This window comes from Saccopteryx leptura, chromosome 3 (genome assembly GCF_036850995.1).
Source record: "Saccopteryx leptura isolate mSacLep1 chromosome 3, mSacLep1_pri_phased_curated, whole genome shotgun sequence".
NCBI classification, from domain to species: Eukaryota; Metazoa; Chordata; class Mammalia; order Chiroptera; family Emballonuridae; genus Saccopteryx; species Saccopteryx leptura.
Window position 1 is genome coordinate 286692700 of NC_089505.1, and position 16191 is coordinate 286708890.

General features: G+C 41.0%; 1 protein-coding gene and 2 non-coding genes across 3 annotated transcripts in view; all 3 read right to left on the reverse strand.

Moving 5' to 3' along the window:
• WDR43 (WD repeat domain 43) overlaps positions 1-16191 on the reverse strand; it is a 50952-nt gene that overhangs the window by 2815 nt on the left and 31946 nt on the right. Inside the window, exons 10-16 of the mRNA XM_066378615.1 lie at positions 15272-15403; positions 13693-13824; positions 8975-9061; positions 7527-7558; positions 5982-6045; positions 2734-2847; positions 2162-2231 (exon numbers count right to left, since the gene is read on the reverse strand). Coding sequence (XP_066234712.1) covers positions 2162-2231; positions 2734-2847; positions 5982-6045; positions 7527-7558; positions 8975-9061; positions 13693-13824; positions 15272-15403 — 631 coding nt within the window. The remainder of the gene's footprint in view (positions 1-2161; positions 2232-2733; positions 2848-5981; positions 6046-7526; positions 7559-8974; positions 9062-13692; positions 13825-15271; positions 15404-16191) is intronic.
• On the reverse strand, positions 14914-14989 carry LOC136401546 (small nucleolar RNA SNORD53/SNORD92). The gene has a single exon (XR_010750574.1). It is a non-coding gene; the product is annotated as a small nucleolar RNA SNORD53/SNORD92 (small nucleolar RNA).
• Positions 15623-15700, reverse strand: LOC136401545 (small nucleolar RNA SNORD53/SNORD92). Its single transcript, XR_010750573.1, has one exon. It is a non-coding gene; the product is annotated as a small nucleolar RNA SNORD53/SNORD92 (small nucleolar RNA).

Below are 16191 nucleotides of genomic sequence, written 5' to 3' on the forward strand. Positions count from 1 at the left end.
TGTGTAAAGGTCAAAAGGTACAAATTTCTGCCTGGCCAGATGGTGGCGCAGTGGATAGAGCCTTGAACTGGGACGCAAAAGACCCAGGTTAGTAACCCCAAGGTTGCCGACTTGAGCACAGGCTCATCAGCTTGAGCGCAGGGTTACCAGGTTGGCACTGGATCATAGACATGACCCTATGGTCACTGGCTTGATCCCAAAGGTGGCTGGCTTGAGTAAGTGGTCACTAGCTCTACTGTAGCCCCTTGGTCAAGGACATATGAGAAAGCAATCAATGAACAACTAAGGAGCTGCCATGAAGAACTAACTGATGCTTCTCATCTTTCTCTCTTCCGGTCTGTCTGCTCCATCTATCTCTCTGTTGTCACACACACACACAAAGGTACAAATTTCCACTATCAGTCACAGTCTGCTATATACCATAGGTATATATATACCACATGGCACGCATTTATGTCCTTCAGTTCTATTTTATAATTCACAAAGGTTTTGTTTCACTTTTTCGATGTTTTTCTAGGTATTTCATACTTCTCTAATTGCTCTGAATGAGGTCTTTTTTTTCTAATATGTTTTCTGACTGGGACATATTTTAGTGGAGATACAGTATACTGCTGAAGCAAAATAATACTATGATTCCTTTTTTGCTGATCTTGGTATCCAGTAAACCCAACTCTTCACTTATCTCAGTACGTGTGTGACTAGGCTCTGCTGTGACTTCCATGTAAGGAGAATAGGGCAAAGTTCAGCGTCCAGAATTCATTTCTTTCACACAGTACTAGGCAAGACATCAGAAGCAATAAAAGGCACATTATTGTCTTATCATGACTTTCTGAAAATGCTTCTAAACTTTGTTTAATGTACATTAAGGGAGTTCTTTTAAATTCTTAGGTTCCTTATCAAATAATGAGATACATTCAATTTTATTGAATTTCCTTTTAAAATAATACAGTGGTACCTTGACACACAAGCACTTTAAATCACAAGCGATTTGAGACAAGCAGTCACTCGCGGGATTTTTTAAGTCACGAGCAAATATTTGAATCATGAGCTTCCGCCACCCTTCACTAGATTTGGCACACGAGCAAACTGAGTCACGAGCTCAGCCATGAAACGAATTAAACTCATGTGTCAGGTACCACTATATAGTGTTCCCTGTTAATCTATTAATATGGTCACTATATTAACAGATTTCTTGATATTAAATCACCTTACAATCTTTAAATAAATTCTATCTAGTAATAACTTAATTACTTAAGCATGTCCATAATTTGCTACTTAGAATATTTGAGCATGGTCTAAAATGTTATTTTCTTCACTATCTTTGTCTGGTTTGAACTCATAGAAAGACTAATTTGTATATGGCAAAATCAACTTGAAAGATAAAACTCATGCACAAAACCTCTGCATGTGATTTCTTGTCAGGGAATATGATTTTTAAAATATTTTTTTATTGATTTGAGAGAAAGTGAGAGAAACATCAACTTGTTGTTTCACTCATTTACGTCTTCATTGGTTGACTCTTGTATGTGCCCCAATGAGGGGCCAAACCCACAACCCTGGTATATCTGGATGACACTCTAACCAACTGAGCCACCCGGCCAGGGGAGGTAAAGTTTTGAATAAGTCACTTTTAAAGCTATTGGCTTATTCAGAATTTCTATTATTTTTAAGTCCATTTTGGCCATTGATGTTTCCTAACAAATTACCTATATCATCTGGTATTTTAATATACTGGCATCAAATTTGTTCAGTATTCCTCTATTTAAATCTCTTCCACACTAATGCCCTTTTAAATTACTATTATTGTGTTTGTGCCTTTTCCTACCTAATCATACTTTTGCAACAGGCTTGGCATTTCTTAGAGAAGATGCGCCAAAGCATGATCTTATTCACACTGATTTTTTTTTTTAATTTATTGCTTTTAGAGAGGAAGGGAAAGAAAGAGAGATGGACAGAAACATCAATCTGTTTCTGTATGTGTCCTGACCAGGGATCAAACCCACAACCCTAATGTATCAGGACAATGCCCTAACCAACTGAGCTATCCGGCCAGGGCTCACACTGATGATTTTATAAAATAAGATAATAGAACGCAGTCAATGTGAAAAAGTAAACCTTCCAATTGAAGACCCTACCTAGACACCCCCTCCCCAAGCTTTACCTTCTTCATACACCAATTTTGCCTTCTGTTCAGGGCAAGTCATTCCCTTTGTTTTGTCTGAGGCTGTAACCTGAAAGATAATAAAATGAAGTAGTGTTTAAGTTTACCTCACATGTCACAACCCAACCTTCTGAACAGTAAACTCACCCTCAACTACCATAATGGATGACCTCAATACAACATAGGTCAAATACAGGGCAAAAAACAAATTCATCAACTACACTAGGGAAAGAATTACTCTGTAAAAGCTGAGAAACGTTTTAAAAAGGGAATCAGAATGTCTTCCGGTGCCAAAATTCTTTCACTATTTAAGTTCCCTATAATAGTACCACAATCATCCTAACTATATCAACAATGAAATACAAAGAGAACCTCTGAGTAAAGTTGAAATAGGCACAACTAAGTTTACTCTCTGTCAAATACTTAACATTTCCCAGTTCAAGACTGCATCTAGATTTACCAATTTCTCACTGAAGCAGGAAGCTTTCAGTGTTCAGGCAAATGATCCTCATTCCTCTCTCCATTCCTACCACATCCAAAAGTTCCAGCACAAAATACCTGAATGTACTCACTTGTGTGACTAGAAGGATAAGCTTTCCATGAAGGTGGGAGAGTTTCTGAAAAGTTTTTACTCTGCTTTCCATTAACTGGTATAGTGTTCCCAGCTGGGGAACCAGATCAGGCAACTAAAGGGAAAAAAACATTAACACTATTACAACACAATGTAGATGACAAACGTACAAAGCAAGCTCGTCTGCGCCTGAGGATTCAGCCGCTGCTCCACAGCCATCTGCTTGAATTCCAGTGGCCATGGCTGCTGGGATGTAGCCTAGCAACACCTCCAACTTTCAGGGGCTTTTAATCCTAATGGCAAAACATAACACATTTAAAAAAATAATGACACAAGATGAGGAGAAACTGCAAGGTAGGACAAAGTGCAGGGTGAGACAGCTTCATACTCATCACACCAATTCAGAGATGGTCAACAGAAAGGAGACACTAAATAAAAAAAACCCTACCACATCTCTCAGGAATAAAGGGGTAAAAGGCTAAAGGGGGCTTCCCTTTGAAACTCACAGCCTAGTGATGTCATCTACCTCATCCAGAAGGCCCCAGCAGGCTGGAAGAAGCCTTTCACAACTTCCAGAGACCAGGACAGAGTGAGAATTACAAAGCGAACTTAACAGTATTTCAAACATACTGTTAATTTTGTCCCTCCAGGACTACAAAAAAAAGGAATTCTCTCTTTGCCCTTAATTAGCTTTACCTGCCCTCCTATCCCTGACACTGTAGTGTAAATAAAAGTTATTTCATTCAAATGTTTAACTTTAAACAGTAAATATACATGCCTGACCAGGCGGTGACGCAGTGGATAGAGCGTCGGACTGGGATGCTAAGGATCCAGGTTCGAGACCCAAGGTCGCCAGCTTGAGCGTGGGCTCATTCGGTTTGAGCAAAAAAAAGCTCACCGGCTTGGACCCAAGGTTGCTGGCTCCAGCAAGGGGTTATTCGGCCTGCTGAAGGCCCATGGTCAAGGCACATATGAGAAAGCAATCAATGAACAACTAAGAAGTCGCAACGCGCAACGAGAAACTAATGATTGATGCTTCTCATCTCTCTCCGTTCCTGTCTGTCTGTCCCTGTCTATCTCTGCCTCTGTAAAAAAATAAAAATAAAAAATAAAAACAGTAAATATACACAAAAATGACTAAGCTCCAGGAAGATGAGGATCAGAGTGCCTTGCACATTACCAAAGCCCTGGTGCATAATTGTCCTTGGTTTAGAAAAGGTCCTTAAAGGTATCTAGTTATGAAGGCAGAAATAACAAAAAGGTGAGGGAAAAGCACTATTTTCTGAGGAGAGAAATTGTCTGTCGGGGGCTATCAGTCCTTCCTAGACCAAACTTCTTTTGTTTGCTTTGTTACAACCTTGATGTTACACAACAGCTACTCCAGTAGTTTAGCTATACCTTAAGAGCTGATTCCAGAAGGGATCCTACTACAAGGCCTCCTAGGGCTCTTTTCACTTCTAAGCAAGTAACAGGTCCCCAAATGACTGTTGTCCTGTTTACCAGCCAGAGTTCCAAGACATGATGCTTCCAGACCATCACCAGGCTACTCGCCACTCTTCCTCTCAAGGTTCCTGCAGGCAGGGACACCCAGCAGCCATTCTCCCTGTCTCTCGTTTCTTTCCCCTACTCTAACATCCTGGCAGAGTTCTCTGTGGACACACGAAAAACAAACTGCTGACTTCAAAGCAGCTAACCCACTAGTTTTCCCTATTTCAGACTACTGAGGGCAGAGAAGCCTGAGACAAAGAACCAGGGTGTGACCAGGCCGAAGTGGGTGAAGCTGTGTTAAAAAAAAAAAAAGAAGCGCTGGCCCTGGCCAGTTGGCTCAGTGGTAGAGCGTCGGCCTGGCGTGCAGAAGTCCCGGGTTCGATTCACCACCAGGGCACACAGGAGAAGCACCCATCTACTTCTCTACCCCTCCCCCTCTCCTTCCTCTCTGTCTTTCTCTTCCCCTCCCGCAGCCGAGGCTCCACTGGAGCAAAGATGGCCCGGGCGCTGGGGATGGCTCTGTGGCCTCTGCCCCAGGCGCTGGAGTGGCTCTGGTTGCAACAGAGCGACGCCCCGGAGAGGCAGAGCATCGCCCCCTGGTGGGCGTGCCGGGTGGATCCCGGTCGGGTGCATGCGGGAGTCTGTCTGACTGTCTCTCCCCATTTCCAGCTTCAGAAAAATAAAAAAAAAAAAAAAAAAAAAAAAAAAGAAGCGCTATAATATAAAGAGCAATTAAAAATTTACTTAAACTATCCACTATACCTTTAAAAAACCTATTGTAAAGTGCCAAATAATCCAATAAAAGAAAAATTCCTCTACCTTAAAATACAACTGATTTGATGCTACGGCAAAAAACCCAACTCATACTGTGACATGCCCCATTCTTTCTGGGCTGCTGTAAGATGTTACGTTCCCTCTCTTCCATCTGTCCAGATAACCAAGAGCAAAAGACAACCCCAGAGAAATGCCACATGCTGAATGCTTAATTTATGTCATTTTAATCACAAGCCACCCTTTATCCTCCTGGGACAAGGTAAGGCTGACATGTCAGCACAAATACAAAACTTTAAAAATGTGCTACGTGTTTAAGAGGAAAGGGCAAAGACATACAATGTAAAGATAATTTTGCTGAACTGGTTAGGATATAGAAAAACATCTGGCCTGGCCTGGCCAGGCAGTGGCGCAGTGGATAGAGTGTCGGACTGGGATGCCAAGGACCCAGGTTCGAGACCCCGAGGTCGCCAGCTTGAGCATGGGCTGATCTGGTTTGAGCAAAGCTCACCAGCTTGGACCCAAGGTCACTGGCTTGAGCAAGGGGTTACTCGGTCTGCTGAAGGCCCACAGTCAAGGCACTATGAAAAAGCAATCAATGAACAACTAAGATGTTGCAATGCGCAACGAAAAACTAATGATTGATGCTTCTCATCTCTCCATTCCTGTCTGTCTGTCCCTGTCTATCCCTTTCTCTGACTCACTCTCTATCTCTGTAAAGAAAAAAAAAATCTGAAGGTTAAAATGTCAACATATAACTTTTTCCAAGTTCTCTATAAACATGTTATTTTTAAATCCAGGGGACAAAAAAAAACAACAATTTATAAAGGGCAACAACAGTGACATGATGACCCTGCACTAGGGAAAAATAAAAATCTAGAAGCAGCACTGAGGGCAGAAGGAAAGACGGACAGAGGGTGGTTCTGTTAAGCCAGCATTTACAACCCTTATCAAAGCCTGACTCTTCAGCAATGGTAGCTGGAGACTTACTGTGGACAGGTAGGATGCATGGACTGTTAACACGCATTTGAGCCACTGAACCATCAAAACAGCACTGAAAAATGAGGGAAAATCCAAGTAAATGAATGCACACTAATTCAAAATTAAATAGAACTAAGTTATAAAATTAGAAAAACTCAGGCGAAGTCAAGATCTACAAACTGTGCTGAGAAAATGACTATCACAAATAAACCACTGTGAATTTGACAGGCCTTACATACTTTCACTGAACATTTCAATCTGTGTAACACTCATCTGGGGGGGGGGGGGGGGTAAGGTAGACTGGAAAACAGGAAAAAACTCCTTTCCTCAAATTTAAGACTAAAACTCGAACTTTACTTCACAATTAACTGCCACCAGGGCACTAACTTAGGCTCAACTGACTTTGCATTTTATGTTCACAATGTTTCAGCCTGTCACCTACTCATCATAGGTACAAACAGCAAATGATTTCCACACCAATATTAGAAGACAAATATAGACCAAAAATGTGGAAGCGGGGCCCAATTAATGAATTCTTTCACTTTCCTTTGTGGAACCTGTCAGGAAATAACGTAGTAAAGAAAAACTATATATTGTCGACACTGATAATACTATGCTAACTAAAGCTAGGGCAGGAGTCCCCAAACTACGTCCCGTGGGCCACATGTGGCCCCGAGGCCATTTATCCAGCCCCTGCCATACTTCTGGAAGGGGCACCTCTTTCATTGGTGGTCAGTGAGAGGAGGACAGGATGCGGACACAAAGCGCGGAGTCGCTCACATACAGTACTACTTCCGGTGACGCGGAATGCACGCGTCACAGCACTTGTTACGGCTAGCAGTGACAAATATGGAACCGGACATTGACCATCTCATTAGCCAAAGGCAGACCCATAGTTCCCACTGAAATACTGGTCAGTTTGTTGATTTAAACTTACTTGTTCTTTATTTTAAATATTGTATTTGTTCTCGTTTTTTTTTACTTTAAAATAAGATATGTGCAGTGTGCATAGGGATTTGTTCATAGTTTTTTTTTATAGTCCGGCCCTCCAACAGTCTGAGGGACAGTGAACTGGCCCCCTGTGTAAAAAGTTTGGGGACTCCTGGCTTAGGGCCTCTGAAATAACAACTTCCTATTTAAATTTTTAATCAGCAAATTATTAACAAAAGGATCCAGAAAATTCAGTCTTTTGTAACATACTGCCTTACAGTGTCTTAGCTAACAGAGATGGGGCAAATTCCAAATGGCAATTTTACATATGATTAGGACCAAATCCTTAAATAAGACTAATTCATTAAATGACCAGATAATAAAACTAAACCTACACAGGAGTTTTCTAAAAGAAAGAAGAAAAACTATAATAAAATCCTAGGTATAAAGAATCTTTCAACTTAAAATGTAGCGAGAGCAACAACTGATACTTTAAAGAGTTTTATTAGTCAGAATTTGGGGCTACTATTACATCATTTCATGTTGTCAGACATTGCTGTTTTTAATAATCATCTTTAAAATAGTTATAAAATCAAAGCAATTTAAGTCACCTAAACATCTTACCTATTCGGGTGTCCTTGCAATCTCTTTGTAAGCTGAGAAGAAGAAAAACACAGTATTAGCAACAGCCCTTCAGAGACACAGTCCATCTCCATCAATTCCCGTGATACACGCTCCCACAAAAACAAAGGAACAGAGTGACTGTAGAAAATCATTATTCCTAAATTTCCGAATTCCTAAATGTACAACCAATATAACAAAGTCTGGAAATAAATCCCCACAATAAGAATAATTACCTGATAAAGATCTAGGCTAGGAATTACAGGACTGTCCAGAATAGGCAAACCCACAGGGACAGAAAGTCAGTCTGAGATCATCAGAACCAGGGGTACGGTAGAATAGGGGATGTCCAATGGCACAGGATTTCTTTCTGGTGTGACAACTGTACAACCTATGAATACCCTAAAAACCACTGAACTATATGTTTTTAAAGGGTGAAATTTATGAGTTGTGAATTATATCTCAATAAAAAAATACACAGAAAAAAATCTAAGCCAGGCAAATACTGTCTGAGTAAATCTTTTTTTTTTTTTTTTTGTATTTTTTCTGAAGCTGGAAATGGGGAGAGACAGTCAGACAGACTCCCGCATGCGCTAGACCGGGATCCACCCGGCACGCCCACCAGGAGCGATGCTCTGCCCACCAGGGGGCGATGCTCTGCCCCTCCAGTGCGTCGCTCTGTCGCGACCAGAGCCACTCTAGCGCCTGGGGCAGAGGCCAAGGAGCCATCCCCAGCGCCCGGGTCATCTTTGCTCCAATGGAGCCTTGGCTGCGGGAGGGGAAGAGAGAGACAGAGAGGAAGGAGGGGGTGGGGGTGGAGAAGCAAATGGGCGCTTCTCCTATGTGCCCTGGCTGGGAATCGAACCCGGGTCCCCCGCACGCCAGGCCGACGCTCTACCGCTGAGCCAACCGGCCAGGGCCCTTTTTTTTTTGTTTGTTTTTTGTTTTCTGAAGCTGGAAACAGGGAGAGACAGACAGACTCCCGCATGCGCCCGACCGGGATCCACCCGGCACGCCCACCAGGGGCTATGCTCTGCCCACCAGGGGGCGATGCTCTGCCCCTCCGGGGCGTCACTCTGCCGCGACCAGAGCCACTCTAGCGCCTGGGACAGAGGCCAAGGAGCCATCCCCAGCGCCCGGGCCATCTTTGCTCCAATGGAGCTTCGGCTGCGGGAGGGGAAGAGAGAGACAGAGAGGAAGGAGGGAGGGTGGAGAAGCAAATGGGCGCTTCTCCTATGTGCCCTGGCCGGAAATCGAACCCGGGTCCCCCGCACGCCAGGCCGACGCTCTACCGCTGAGCCAACCGGCCAGGGCCCTGAGTAGATCTTTTATCTATCATCCTGAGTGAATACCCTGCTTGCCTCCGTTATGCAAACCCATTTCTCTAAATACTGGATTTAGTCTTACACTCCTAGCATGAGAACCTTCAAATGAACACAGCACTCAGTTACCTCTTGCAACAATGGAATAACAGCGTGCAGGGGCATCCTTAACACAGTCCTCCTTATTGTGTTTACATTCCTAGTTTGAAGTACTTTCTGCGAGAAAATAAAACAAATATGAAGATAAGCATACTCAGCAGCTACAAACACTACAGAAAAATCTGTCAGGAAAATAATTTTAAAAGCCAAGCAATAGACTACCAACTGAATCTTAGCAAATAAAGGTTGAGGGGACTGAATGAAGAATGTGGTTATCTTACAGCTATCAGAAAAGTAGTCTTCAGTTTCAGGACATTTACTTCAATAAACAGGTTTCTTCCCTACAGATTCTAAACTTTTATGAACTAATTTTTTATATAAAACAGAAAAAAATACCTCTGCACATTAAAGTACAGATATATACCACTTTAGAAATGTGCCCAAACCTTCGTTTTATGATATGATAGCTAGCTACATCCACATAAAAGTGAGCAAAACATATTAAAATCATACATGGAAAGCAATAAATATTTTAAAAGCGTCAACTTTTTTACAAAATGTTAAGCCACTTGAATGATCATTAGTGAGAGCTGAAGCTAAACCCGGTAAGGGTGCACCAATGAGAGAAACCTGTCCCCACCACAGGGCTCAGAAGCAGCAGGTATGTCTGTCCTGCTCCCGGTAGGACCCTTCCCTCCCATTCTCCCAACCCCAGACGCTTCACCTTTAAGGGAGGTTGAGAAGTCAGTCTTTTCAGGTCTCAAAATCCTGATCCCCCCTTCCTCTTGAATACTTTTAGACTCTTTCTCACAAAAGGCTGACTCCTAAAGCAACTTCCCTAGTGGCTGCTGCATGCTGTGTTTTGGTGGCATGTTGTTATAAAGATCATTCTCAGGGACTGAACAGCAGAAATACCAAAGGACAAGAAATAGAACGTTCATTCTCAACCTTAAAACAGTCCAAACATAGCCTTTCAGAATTCCCTATGGATTTTATTTGCTTATACTAGTATCTTTATATCGAAACCATCAAGTACTATTTAAAACCATATATCACTGGCATAATTAGCTCCTTATGAAAAAGAAACTTTTTTGTACACAGTCACTGGGGAACTGAGAGATAGACTGTCCTGATTTAATAGTCCCACTTAACTTATCATTTTCATTTTCAAAAATCAGAATACAAGATTCAAAGCAAAGTATGCTTATCAGAATTTTAACAATTCAGAAGGCACCTGATGATACTAACTAAACATTTCTAAAATCACCTGATTATAAACATCACTTATCACAAAATTCTAATAATGTACAACTATAATAATGTTCCCTGTAACATTCTGTCTAAATCACCTCAAATTACTTTTCAAGATACAATATGCTTGCCTGACCAGGCGGTGGCACAGTGGATAGAGCGTGGACCTGGGACGCAGAGGACCCAAGTTTGAAACCCCAAGGTTGCCGGCTTGAGCATGGGCTCATCAGCCTGTGCACAGGGTCACTGGCTTGAGCAAGGCACATATGAGAAAGTAATCAACAAATAACGAAGAGCCGCAACAAAGAATTGATGCTTTTCATCTCTCTCCCTTCCTGTCTACCTGTCCCTATCTGTCCCTCTCTCTGTCTCTCTCTCTGTATCTGTCACAAAAAATAAACTTTAAAAAATTTTTATTACACCAGGCATCACGGTCTTAAATAGCCAAGTAGGGTACTAGCACTTCAGGTCAAAACCTATCCTCTTGAACCTTGTTGCTGCACATTATGCCAAAAACTTGGGTAAAAATGATGCAGGAATGATGGTTTGAAAAATAAGTCTCTGAAATCCTCTACTGTTCTAAATGTAAAGTAATCACAAAAGTCGTTATTCAAACGGGAACGCTTCCGAGAATGAAAGGCGTTACTATACATAGATAATCACACCAACATAAGGGGTGAGAACCACAACTGTCACCGGCAAACAAGAGTACCTGTGGCCTAGAAGTTACTCCAAACTGTGGGGCAGAAGAATTTTTAACAAGCTCTCAGATAATTCTTATGCCTACTAAAGACAGAGGCTCTGCTATCAATTTTTCAATTTGAAATAAGCAAATAAGTTATCTCAAACCAAGCAAAATAATAGTGGACAGAGGAGTTAGCATTAATTTCTGCCAAGAATATATTTAAAGAAACAACTCTATAAACCACAGTCACAACAAGAATATTGACAATGGGTTTCTTCTTTTATAGTTTTACTACATTATAACTGATGTGTAATAAACAGTATATATTTAAAGTGTACTATTTGGTCAGTCTGATACAAACATTTACACAGGAAATAAACACTAACGTAAACACTCTATCACCCTCAAGTTTTCTCGGGCCCCTTTATATTTTATCTCTTTCCACCTGCACCCCCAGGCAACCATTAAACCACACATGGCTCTGTAGTTTCTAGAATCAGTGTATAAACAAAACCATATAATATGTACTTTTTTGGTCTGGTTTCTTTCTAACAGCCTAAGTCTGAGATTCATCCATGTCAAAGAATCAATAATTTATTTTTTATACTGCTAAATAAACAATCTGCTTATCCATTCATACGTTGAGGGACATGTCGGTTCTTTCCCATTTCTGGCTATTACAAATAAAGTGTTATGACCATTCACATGCAAATCTTCGTAGGATTCTTCTGGTAAATACCAGAAGTGGAATAGCTGGGTCTTAGGGTGGATGTATCCTTTTTTTTTTTTTTTTTTTCTGAAGCTGGAAACGGGAAGAGACAGTCAGACAGACTCCCGCATGCGCCCCACCGGGATCCACCCGGCACACCCACCAGGGGCGATGCTCTGCCCACCAGGGGGCGTCGCTCTGCCGAGACCAGAGCCACTCTAGCGCCTGGGGCAGAGGCCAAGGAGCCATCCCCAGCGCCCGGGCCATCTTTGCTCCAATGGAGCCTTGGCTGCGGGAGGGGAAGAGAGAGACAGAGGGGGGGGGGCGGTGGAGAAGCAAATGGGCGCTCCTATGTGCCCTGGCCGGGAATCGAACCCGGGTCCCCCGCACGCCAGGCTGACGCTCTACCGCTGAGCCAACCGGCCAGGGCCTGTATCCTTAACTTTTAAGAAACTGCCAAACGGTTCTCCACAGTAGTTGTACCATATTACATTCCCACCAGCAAGATGAGTTCTGGCACTCCACATCCTCCGCAACAGATGGTACTGTATTGTCTGTCTTTTAAATTCTAATTGATCTGAGGTGGGTAGGTAATGTTATCTATCTCGTGATCTTAATTTGTATGTGAGGACTAATGGTGTATAATAACTTTACATGCATACATGCACTTACTACCCTCAGGAATTCTTTTGTTAAGTATCTGTTCACATCTTTACCTGTTTCCTGAGTTGAGTCTCATTGAGTTTAGAGTTCTTGACATACTCTAGATATAAATTCCCAGTCAGATAGGAGTTGCATTTTTCCCAGCCTGTGGTTTGCCTTTTCATGCTCTTAACAGTGTCATTTCAAGAGCAAGTATTTAATTTTCTTAAGTCCAAATGACCAATTTTTCCTTTAGCATTTCATGCTTTTTTACAATGAAGCTCTTCTCCACTCAAGTTCGCATACATTTTGTCCTGTTTTCTTCTAGAAGTTTTGTAGGCTTTCGTTTTAGATTTATGTCTAGGAGCTATTTTGCGATGACTTTTGTGTAAAGTATTAGGTAAAAGTTGAGGTGTATTTTTTCCATGTGGATATTCAGTTGGTTCAGCACTAGTTAAGGAAAAGACTTACTTTCTCCACTGACTCAGCTCAGTGCCTTTGCTACCAACCAGCTGAGCATGCCATGTTAAACTACAATCTACCTTCCAAAATATATACACTCACAAACTATTTCAAAAATAATTTTAACTTTCTAGACATGCTGGTCTTCCCCTCCCGTTTTGCAAAATCACCTTAGACACAAATATAAGGTATTCCTATTTAAATAAAAATATAAATGAAAAAGAAACTACTCACAGGTTACATATCAGAGCCCCATCTACATGAAGTGGCAATGCAATGTCACTGAGTCTCTAAAAATAAATGCATTTAGCAAATGTACAGTGCTTTAAGCTGATGAGGTAGTGCTTAAATCTAATTTTTTACATTTAAATTATCTCTACAGACCAATGTCAAATTCTGGAATTTAAGAAAACCTAATTAAGTAACTTCATACAAGCAGTCACCAACTTACAAACACAGAAATCATAAATGCCTCCCTTTATACAAAGTTTCTAGTGTTTTTACCTCTACATACTTCACAACAGAACCCCCAACCCTCTTGACTTTCCCCCAAACCTCCTACCCATTGCCAAGGTTCCACCTCACCGCCCCCTCTCACGGCCAGGGGGAAATAAGTTTCTGGAATCCAGAGTAAAAACTCAGGAACGCATTTCCCTACAGAAAAAAATATAAATTGTGATCTAGAATGCTGAGTATTATAATTCAGGTACATTATGTTTACAAAGGCTTTTGTGAACTAAAGCCTAAGAATCTAATAATAATTCTGAACAATATTTCTATGAGAAAATGCATTCCAGGTTCAAAATAATACCACCCCTTTGTAGGTTAGTGACTGTCTGTATAATGCTACCAGATGATATGCATTTGACTAAACTCAAAAATATTAAATTCAAAATGGTTATATAAAATAACTATTTACTCTTTGAATGTGCTATGTCATTTTTTTTCTAAGAAATATTAAACCATCTTAATTCATTTAAAAACTGCTAGAATACTTACATTTAGCATTTCAAGATCATTACTTTCTAAAGCCTGTGCCAGAAGAACGGGGAAGCTATTCGTCTGTGGGAGGTCAGCCTTTCCTTTGTTTGATTCTATATTCAGTGCTCCTAGGCGTTCTTCAATGCTAACCTGCAGAAGAGAGATGGCCTATTAGTGTTAAACCAGACAAGGCCTAAAGGACTTCGGTTAAATATACTTTGTGCTTATGTCTCAACAGACAAAAAGCACAGACTGATTCACACCTATTCAAGTCCATAGACTCACTACCATAAAGCCAATGTTGGAGACAAGTGTGTATTATCTGTGATTCAAATTTCTAGAGCTTACTGGGGGGAAAAAAACTGCACAAGAAGCCGTGACTTTAAAACCTAACTCATAAAAATCCCTCTATAATGAAGATTCAAAAAAGGCAATGATCTGGCGTCTGATTATTGTAACACGGGAAAAGATCTATTTTTACAGAAGCTTCCCCTTCCAAAACTATTCCTTGCCATCACCCTCAAATCTGCAAAAGGAAACAAATACTTTTAAGTACATGAAGACAGTTATGCTTTCAAAACAATTGTTAAATTATCTTCCGATTTTTCTGTCAGTTCCAGAGGGTGATTCATTTTCTGTAAAATGCTACACTAAACCAAATTTCCTTGAAAAATATCTAAAGTTTAAATGTAAATAAGCATTATTAAATATGCAATACAAAAACTTAACTGTAGAGAACTGATCCCTTATTAAATCAAGTCTAACTAAATCAAAATATAATGTTCTACAACGACAGCAAAGCGAAGAGATGCTTTGGTAAAGCCTCTTGTTTGGGTTATCTTAACTTATGAAAGACATAATAAAGACAGAAGGAAATTAAAAGGTTGGTTCTAGGCCAAGCTAATGAAAGCTGGCACATTACTCTTAAATACAGATATCACATTATTGGAAATAGCTTTTATGAATAGCAATGTTGTCCCCAAACTCAGCTCAACAAAATAAGACACTTAGTATCAGGTAAAGAAACAATCTTACTCTAGTGATAAAAGTTAAAATGCTAGAATGCTGAGATAACAGTGACACATGCAAACAGAAGATGAAAAAGAGAATTCCACACAGAAAAGTACAACAACCACAGGCGTGTTTGGGGAGTTGAGAAAAAAATCAAGTTTATGGGCACTTCAAAGAAGTTATAACAACTACCACTTTTAAAGCCAACTAGCACTAAACCAGCCAGGAGTGCTCAGACAGCCAAGAGAAGAGGCATCACGGGAACTCAGCAACATGCGAAACCCAATGAACATCATCATGGCAAGTCCTGGCTTCATCCAGTCAATTGTGCAGTCTAGCTACTTAGCAGGTGGCCAAAACTGCGCTCTCATTAGTTAATAAGAGTGTTGTCTTCTCTAATAACAGTGGCTTTGAAAATAAGCCACTTACTAACTTTGTAAGTCTTACAAAGGTCCCAGTCTGGAATTTCAGAACCTACACTGCTGGGGATGACAAGGGGAATAGCAGCAGTCGTTTCTGAAGTTTCAACTCCCAAGTAAGTAATCTTACATTTCAAAATCAAAAATGGTCAGAGTGCTTGTATTACCTCATTTCCCCCTAATTTTCTCTTGTTCTCTACTTCTTTAGTCTGTGACGGAGTGGGCTTGATGGCTGCTTGATGACCAGGTATCCCAGGCACCAGAATTTTTGCTTCAGAATTCATCACTGGTGTTCTCACCTGTTAACCAGGAATAGCAGGGGTGACAGGAAGTTATGCCGTGGTCCTGCCTCTGTCCCCAATGAGAAAACTGACAGCTTTTAAAAGGTTTTTATCCTGGAAAACTTAATATAACTAAATATGATATGAATTAAAGATAAATTTTAAATGAATGTTGGCAACTAAGTTTTAAAATCTGTACATTTAATGACTAATGCCAGTAACTGACCTTTGCCAGAAATGCTCAGACAGCCAAGAGAAGGGTGTCATCTCTGAAACTCAGCCAGAAGCGAAACCATATGGATGTCATCATAGCATGTCTTGCTTTTCCTTTTTTCATTAAACTTTCAAACATGATACCCACATGTATATACCACATCACATTCAAAATAAAGCATCATGGGCCCTGGCAGGTTGGCTCGGGGATAGAGTGTCACCCATGTATGGATGTCCTGGGTTCAATTCCTGGTCAGGGCACACAAGAGAAGCAACCATCTGCTTCTCTCTCTTACCTCCCTCTTTCCCTCCCACAGCCAGTGGCTCGACTGGCTCAAGCATAGATCCCAGCTGCCAAGGATAGCTCGGTTGGTCCGAGCATTGGCCTAAGGCACTAAGAATAGCTCAGCTGATTCAAGTATTGGCCCCAGACAGGGGTTGCTGGGTGGATCCCAGTTGTGACACCTGAAAGAGTCTATCTCCTTTCCTCTCACTTAAAAAAGTAAAAAATAAAGCATCATGATGAAGCCCTTATATATGGTATTAAATTCCAGCCCCATACTGATAAGTTTGATATTGATATTTATTCAATG